Raw genomic sequence first — 9582 nt, 5'->3', positions numbered from 1 at the left:
TTTTTGGTCAAGTTATGAAAATGTCTAAAATATTTAATAAATGCGCATCCATATTCCACGTTTCTCTGTCGTCTACGAATGTGACATGCACTGCTTGTTAGAGAAAGATGTATACATCGAATTCATTCATTCCTTAGTCATAGGAAAAAAAACAACTCTGGTCCATTCTGGTAGGAACGGACGCTCCGAGAGACGAGGAGCTTCCTGTTGATTGATTATAAAAATATAATTTTCATTTGAATTTTCCAAAAATTCAAAATTGTATAAGAGAAAAACTCATGTGGGAGATTAAATCTCCTTCAAACCCCTTTGAATGATTATATTTGATTTCAATTTCATCCTTAGGTTCCAAGACAGAAGAGGAGAAGGCGGCTGTATCGGAAATCTTTCCTCTTGAAACCATTATAATCCAAAACAAGCAACCCATTATGAATCTGAATTTAGAAATCAAAATCAATACGAGTTTCAGACTGAAATCATTACAGAACTCCTAAATGTTTTCCGACCAATCAGAGTGATGTGTTGTTGTCTACTGAGCCGTGGGACATGTAATGTTAGATAGTGACAAATCCAAATTCTTGCCAGTTACTTTCACTCCATGAGAACATTAATTGCATTCTTTGGTCGTAGATGACAGTGACAAAGTCTCCAACTTCGGGTTTTTTCAAAAAACAAAATTTATTTTTTGGTTTGCTTAAGTCAATTCTTGTTCCTCTCTACATGCAAAGTCTCCAACTATAATTTGGCCCTGATTACAAAATGTGTCGGTCATACCACACAAACCGACATCGATCTATCAGATGTAATAGAGTTTATATATATATATATATTCGAATTTGAGATGTTGATTGCTGTAATTGGCTATTAATTTACATGTATTCGTTATCTGAAGAAAAGGTGGTGGTTATATGTTTTTACGGTAATATTTTCCATCAAATTTGCATTGTCACATGGATAAGATAAGAGATAATGGAAATATAATTAATATGACTACCTTTATATGATTCCAATAATCAAATAATTTAGTAACGTTTGTTGGTTTGTGACCCCAACCGAATTAGATTTTTCCTTTCCAAGCCATTTCTTCACTTGCGATATATATATATATTCCATGCATACAATATACGCTGACTGTTCTTTACTCGAAATAGTACTTATGCATTTTGGAATGTATCCATAAATAACGTTACAACCCCATCCTTCTCCGAAGTCAATTCATGGGAACGACCCATTTATGTAAATACAATATATACATAAAGAATCACATGTATTATAATTAGCTATATTTATGTCACTGGAGGAGACTATACCTTCTCCAGATGCATGCATGTATATACTGATATCGCTGCAACGTCATTGTAGAGTTATATAGTGTCACACCTTACTGATTGCAATGTCTTTGCAAATCAATAATAGTGGATGGGAGAAATGGTCAACAGCTTTGAGTCCACAGCTTTTGGAGTATATATATTTATAAACACACGCACACACACACACACACACACACACACACACACACACACACACACACACATATATATATATATATATAAACATATATATATATATATAGCCAAGACTGCATGTGTTTTCACGTGCCTTCGATGTAGACGTATCGGCAAACGTGGATATATATTTTGTCCAATTTACCATTTGTAGTCAAAATTCAAATACGATATTCACAAAAAAATAAAAATATCGGGGACTTGATTAAATAACCCGATAGGAGTGGTTGGTTGGTTGGTATATGTCCATCGGTCCATCTAACTCGTTGTACAACTAGCTATAGGGGTTGAATTGAAGAACATCGATCGTTTCCTTTGAATGCCGATGTCTCTTTCTTTGGTTTTTCTCATTACGCATTGTCACGTGATAAATTAGGTCTCGATTGCTGCATCTATCCATAGAGATGTAGGCCGAACATGCCACAATATGGCTCATGCATGTCTCTTTGGATCGATTATGCCCTCTAGAACCCCCCCCCAAATTAGTTGTTCAGATTTTTTTTTTGTCAAAGTTAGTTGTTCAGATTTGCTATTAGAACATGTATATATAACGATACCATTGTAATTATATATATATAACACTGTATATTTTACTGATTGATATATATATATATATATATATATATATATAAGTGGTGACTTTTCCATCCTTTACCATCACCGCGAAAAGTAAGCTCAGTTTAATGCTAATTACTTCGACCGCTAAAATAGTTGGTGGCATTAAAATGACATAAAAATCTACGAGAAATTAAATGCATAGACCGAGAAAGTATTCCAAGTTTCTATAATAACTGATGCAAGAATATATATAGTCAAACAATGGTCAAGATATTTTAGTCCGGCGTAAATAGCCAAATATGAAATGTAGCTAATTATAGCTACACGAAGTACTATTTTTTTCATTTGTTTCAGTATATATATATATATATATATGTGTGTGTGTGTGTGTGTATCTATATGTATGTGTTACCAAAGAAGTCCAAACCATATTGGGTTGCTTTTAAACTTTATCCACAACTATCTTATTTTAAATCAGTTTATATACCCATCAATACGATTGAAAGCGATAAAACTATGAGTGACAATTTTACTTTCTTGGGGAATTAAAGATTAGAATTTTGGAAAAAGAAAAGCCCATCGATGTAAGAATCTAAGTTATAAAGCTACAATGAGGAGTTGGATTCCACTCAAAAGAGGGTCGTGCCGATGTGTTAAAACATAGAGAGAGAGAGAGAGAGAGCATGGGGTTTTGGGGGGAGCAGAGACAGTGAGATGAAGCCAAACTCTTACGAATGTTGACAAACCAAACTCGATCAGTTCCTCTTTTGAACGTGGAAAGATGGATTCCACTATACTCAACAATCCCCATCATTGGCTCCCCCCCGATTATATACCCCAATAATTTAATCATTTATATCTTTTCGCAATTATTGGTGGAGTAGCCACATAAATAGTTACAAAAAATTTTAATATCTTATAGTTTTGATTAAAAAAAATGTGAATATGAATCAGAGTCGGGGTTGTTAGACTACGGACTTCAATTGTTCAGAAACTTAATTAACTTGTGTCATTCACTTACTAATCTTAGTTAAAAATAGTTTCCAATGAGATTATAATCATATTCCAACCCTCTGCATGAGAATTTCCCGACCGAAGTCTGATTGACCGTACGATATATACATACATATATATATATATATATATATATCCAAATGAACCATGCGGTGGAACTCATGCCTATGCCCATTGATTTAGCAGGATGTCAAAGCAATCATGCATGCATGCATGCATGCAAACTATAACAGTTATCATATTTGTCCGCTTTATTTATTATTGGGTTTTCGGCCATGCGAGATCACGGGCAGGCTTTCCTGTTCTTCCTTTTTTCATATAAAAAAACAAATATTTATTATTTATTTATATTTTTTGATATTTGAAAATATAAACTGGAGCTCCCGTAGCTTTCTTACACGTGGGTGTTTGCATGGGAACTTGGTCCCGCTTTGAGGGTCGAGCCTCATTAAGGTCATGCATTGCGTGGATCTTCCTAAAATTCGTGTACATGCGTATTATGCCACTGTTTTCGTATGGATATACGCATTTGCGCATAAATGTCACGTCGCTTGTATAAGATCGAACCATATATATACCGTTAGAATTGTTATATAATATACAGGAAAATGCAGCAAAATGTTGAGATATATATATATATATATATGGGAAAGTTTTTGTTCCTTATACAAGTCAAGTCGTTCGAGATCAGACAAAATTATGCATTGGATTTTAACACAAAAAAATAGCATTGGAATGCGTATTTTTGCTGTATCGGCAAGAGGTTTCTTTCACGTGTTCTCGGGATATTAAAAAAATGTATTCGCCAGAATAAATAATATACGGAGCAAAAAGAAGATCAGTAAGTACGTAAAGCCTACGAACAAACAGATATAGAAAATCTTACAAATAATTACTAATTAATCCATATATTTTTAAAATTTTAATACAAAAGGCAATGATCTCTGAAACCAACACCTTTTAGTTTCTTCTCAACCTGGTTATCTTTAAATGTATACACATATATAATATATGTATGTATACTTGTATACATGTACATACGTATAATGCTACTCTGGCATATAAGACTTTCGTGGATATATATATAAAAAAAGGACTGTCGTGGATGGATGTTTGGTGTTATTACAAATGCCATTGAGTAAATATATATAATTCTATTATAAGTGTTTCGGGTCTTATATAAGATTTTCAGATTCTCTAATTAAGATCTTGATTTCGCTCCATATATATATATGGTTACAAAAATTGATGGAAACAATCTATCACGAGATTTTGTGAGAAGCCCAAAATAATTGGGCTTTTCGTAAACGCACAAAACATTCAAATATATCAAGTTCCGAATATTCCTCACTTCAAAAGAACCAAAATTATGCCGTTCGATATGTAAAAGGTGTGCTTTTAATTTTAAAATACCTATTAAAAATTCAAGGTATATAATTAAACAACTTAATCATATATGAAAATATTTTTTAAATTTCATAAGTTAGCTGTGATTAATAATAATACTTTACACGATTGCATATAATTACAGATGATAGAATTGATTCTTGCCTTAGAATTGGTGTGTAGAGGACGCGTCACAAGAGGGTGCAAAGCTTTGATAAGATGTGCTTTGGCTGACATGCTTTAATATTCTTTTTTTTTATTTGCTTTTAAACTCTCATGCATTTTGGTATGGAAATATTGCATTATGTTTCACGACTTTGCATTATTTTAATTTTCAAATAATATATAATTATATATATGAGCCAACCAAATCTATTCTAAAAATTGCCTAGATTTTTTTAGAAATCGTTTTATCTGAATACGAATTAATAGATTTAAAATTGAATTAAAAATATTTTTAATAAAATATTGAACTAGAATAACATATAATCGTTATATATGTGTGTGTGTGTGTGTATGTAAACAAAGTGGAAAAAATATTAATTCGAAAATATTTGAAAATAAAAATATTAAGCGTGTGAATACAAGGGTTGATATGTTAGAATATGGGAGAGATTTGATTCTTTTGTGGATTTCTTATCCCCAAAGATAAAAAAAAAAAAGATTTTAATTTAATTAAGCACATAAAGATGAGAAAAAAAAGTTTTAGATTTTTCTCTATTTTCTTAAAAAAAAATATTTTCTAAATTTCTCCAAAAAATAATGTGATCCATACTGGTAATCGCTAGATCATTTTTCAGAATCTAATATTCGGGGCAGATTTTTAAAATTCTTTACGTAAAAGCCAATCTTGGGTTTGTCATTATCTCTTGGACGAGTTACAAAAAACATGTAAAACGTGGGATTTTCCCAATATGGTTTAGTTACAAAGTTTGTCAATCAATGTGACTTCATGCGTGTCATTGGAATTATATGACCCTCCCGACACCTGAGGGGCCAAAATTTGGTTAATTGAAACGACAAAAAAATAAAATAAAATTGGTCCGGCCTTTATTTCTCTATCGTCCGTTAAACAAATGGCCTTTATTCAACTGATGACAAATTTATATCGTTGAACATTGTTTATAATTTATTTCAGCACGTGCGATTCCAAGTTTGAAATACACAATGCACATTGACAGTTGTAATTTACATTAAAAACCGATTGATGAGATCTTTATTAACCGAAAGTTACTTCAACATGAACAAGGAGACTGAAACGACATCACTTTGGTTCAGACAGTTTCGCGAGAGCGTCCCAATCAATCTCCAGAGACGGATACTTCTGCAGACCGAAGCTCGTGCTCTCCTCCCATGGCGATTCGTTCGACAAGTCCGACAACTTTTTGTCGGATTCTGGTACGAACCGGTTATTCGGACATGGTCCGGTTTTCATCTGTTTGGAGACAACACTCCCTGTTTCATAAAATCCTGGTAAACCCTCCTCGGCTTTCGCCGGAATCTTAAGCTCCGGCGGAGCTAAGCCGTCGCATATGGCCTGAAATTTCTTGTTAACCGACGGAGGCAACGGCTTGTAGTCGCCGTGACGCGTGTGGGAGGGAAAGTTCACACGCGCGTATTCTCCCCGGAGCTTGAACGCGGCCTGGTCGTAGGCCAAGGCGGCTTCTTCGGCGGTATCGAATGTACCCAGCCATAACCGAGTCCGGTTTCTTGGTAACCGGATCTCGGCGACCCATTTTCCCCAATGCCTCTGTCTTACGCCTCGGTAGAGCTTCGTCGGTTTGCTTACACTTGCAGCTGGGTTCTTCATTGGGAATGGATTTGCTGTGAGAGGACGGAGGTTATGGCCTTTACGGCGAGCTAGGTTTCGGTTCTGCCGGAGGTAGAATTCGGTTTGGATTTGCAAGATTTGAGCCGGGGTGAGTTGGTTTAAGCCGATCGGACCGGTTTGGTTAAGACCGTGATGGTTTGACGCCGGTACAGTCTGGATAGTATAAAAAGGGGTGAAAACTGGTTTTGAAGAAGAAGAAGAAGTATTCATGAAAGGTTCAAGAGCTTCCATTCCAACTATTGGGGCTTAGAGCTGTTACCATCTATCTATACAGATAAGAGTAATTATATAAATTTCCCCCCTTTTTTGTAATTCTTATAAATTATAATAGAGAACTTTTTTTTTGTAAGTATTTACCAAACATGGGTTTGATTGTTCGTCGTAGCTTTGCCTTTATATATGGGTGCACTGCTCTCAGCCACGAGAGTTTGTATAGCGAAGTCATGACGTGGATGACGTCATTTGTTTGGTAAAATATTTTTATTGTTATCAATATTTTAATACCGTATATTTGATGACAAAAAGTTCCAGTATTTGAGTTTTGAATTGGACGTAATATGCATGTGTGTATGTGTATATATATATTTTTTTTTTTGGTAACCGGGTTTCCTGGGCCGAGGCCCAGACTAATCCCGGAACCGGGAGCCAGCCATGTGATTTGAATTATGCGCTCCCTCCCCAGCCTGGGGTTCGAACTCGGGGCGGGACAGACGCTTTGCGCCCCGTTTCACCGGTTGAACTACCCAGGTTGGGTGTATGTGTATATATATTGATTGTATAATATCGCATATACATGCTCAGTTTCATGATTATCAAACTAAAGAAAAAACTACGAGAACTTTATTGTGTAAGGGTAAGAACTCTTATATTTCAGAATTTGAATTTTATAACCAAATTTTTTTACTCGGTCATCATCGTATTTGTATGTTTGTGTGTGAACTTGTCAATGGATGTGGAACAGGTAAAAAAAAGAGAAAACTAAACCAATTATCTTTTGCCAAATGGAAATGGGTCCCACTAGACGGAATACTGTGGGTCCCATTTTGACGTGTTCACACGTTGTGTTCTACGTGGCGTTGACTTGATTTCTACGCGACGCATTTTCTCATATTCGCCGATGGTGCTTTTTCCATTATTTTTTTTTGTGTTGAAGAAATTCTAGGAAAATAAAAAGATAATTTGGGCAGTCTGACTCCTATTATGTTACTTGTTTAATTATAATCAAGATAACGTATAGTATTAGAAATAAATAAATAATTTACACACACACATATATATATATATACAGAATAATATTAATATTTATGATATAATGTACTTTCTTTTGGAGATTTCAGTCTACAAATCTCTTTCCCAGTTTTGGTTCTTCAGGCAAACTATGTGACTTAGGTCGTTTCTCGTGAATCTTCTCTTCGTTTTTCCCACGATGCCTTTTTTTTCTGCATGTAGTCAAGATATCTTGAAAATTATTATTGCGGTTATGAGCAATTTACAAGATAATTAGCAATTTTCAGCGCAAATTTACAAAATTATTAACACGCTAACCATATGTTTGTCCAATTGATAGAATTTTTATGAATAGTAACCGAAACATTTGCATCCTCCCGATTTCCGTGATTCTCTAAAAAAATGTAGTTGACCGCCGAACTTTCGCATTATACAAAATATTTGCATCAATGATTTATCATGCTTAATTAAACTAATAAGTAAAATGTTTTTCCCTATATAATGGAAAGATTACACTCTATTATATAGCAAAATGCAATAGAATATTCTAGATATAATATCAAGGTAGATCATAACTATATTAATGACAATATTATAGGAATAATATCTTCCCATTATATAGGGAGAGAGAAAAAACACCCAACAAATGTAAAAGATAATATAAAGCTGGATGAAAGTCAACGCGTTGACTATTTTACAACCCGTGAAAAACAAAAGTTATTGTAAGTGGTTGACCTTCAATGTCAACTCAACACTTATTCACTTAGACGACTCTTCGTCTCTTCCCAATCCCAAACTAATAAATAATCATGATTAGGCTTTTTTTTTTTTTGTGGATAATCTATCAATTGGTAGACTCGTATACTTTATATTATTTTGTAATAGAGATTTTTATTGTAAGTTGCTCGATTCGCTTAGGAAGGTTCATCTCTTATGTGAACACAATATTTACAGAGAAGGAAATAATCATGTTAGAATACTATTGTATCACTGTATTTGTTTTCTATTAATATCCGTATAATCTCCGTTTATGATATCTTTATTGGTATCATATAGTTTACTATAATCTACTTCTATTAATATCTATATAACTTATTTTATAATATCTTTACGAATATCAAATAATCTATCTTTCTTCCTGACGAGAAAAAAGGAATAAAATAAAATAACTATACATAAAAGAAGAGATTTTGAATCTTGGAAAGGAAGATTATATGAATATTAACAGATATTTTATACAGATTTGAATGGAGATATTAATAAATAGATTATAGGAATGCGTGAATACTCTAAAATACTATATAAATTCCAAAACTTAATTTGGCACAAATAATAAATACAAATTTCGTTACAAAGAATTTTCAATGTGTGTATTTTCTCATTGGAATTAACGTTAGAAATCATTTTTAGAGTTGAAATGCGAAGTACATGGGCTTTGGGGATGTCATGCACTTGGGCCGAAATAAAAACAGATTAAGCCCACTAAAGGCCCAGGTAATATAAAAGAAAGAATCTACCGGGCCTAGTTTTAAATGACCCAATAATGTCCTCTATTGGGCCTATATATTTCTAATCTCCGTTAAAACCATATTTTAATTTAAATGAAAATATTATTTATTTGTAAATTATGCTACTTAATAAAATCCGCTTATAAACTAAAGTTTCACGTTTACAGAAAAAAAAAATCCCATTTTAAAATTTATTTTTTTCATATGATATTTCGCCAAAACTCGGATCGGGATGTTTTGCTTATATTATTACCTTCGAGATGTTGACAATGAATAAATTATACGAGTTACGGAAAAGACAGAAATAAATATTGTTAGATAATGATCCGAACATGGAAAGGCGCGCCAAAGGTAACTGCCAAATCCTTATCCAATCTTGGGACGCCATGTCGACATGACGTCATTTCCACGTCAGCTGCTTGCCGTGTAAGCTTGCGCTTTTCCATTCCTATTTTCCCATAGCCAAGCTATTTTTTTATATGACCGATTTTCAACTGTCGGAGGAGAAGACGAAATTCTCAGCCTTCACCGTCAGAATTTTCTTTTGCAGGTT

General features: G+C 33.7%; 1 protein-coding gene across 1 annotated transcript; it reads right to left on the bottom strand.

Moving 5' to 3' along the window:
• Nucleotides 1–5611: 5611 nt before the first annotated feature.
• On the bottom strand, nucleotides 5612–6634 carry LOC104799123 (ethylene-responsive transcription factor ERF057). Its single transcript, XM_010521491.1, has one exon. It carries the CDS (start codon nucleotides 6523–6525, stop codon nucleotides 5728–5730), a length of 798 nt encoding a protein of 265 aa, XP_010519793.1. The 5' UTR covers nucleotides 6526–6634; the 3' UTR covers nucleotides 5612–5727.
• Nucleotides 6635–9582: the final 2948 nt, after the last annotated feature.

This window comes from Tarenaya hassleriana, unplaced genomic scaffold (genome assembly GCF_000463585.1).
Source record: "Tarenaya hassleriana unplaced genomic scaffold, ASM46358v1 Cleome10, whole genome shotgun sequence".
Classification (NCBI taxonomy): domain Eukaryota; kingdom Viridiplantae; phylum Streptophyta; class Magnoliopsida; order Brassicales; family Cleomaceae; genus Tarenaya; species Tarenaya hassleriana.
The sequence above is the reverse complement of the archived record's forward strand: the minus strand, read 5'-3'. Positions and strand labels throughout refer to the sequence as shown.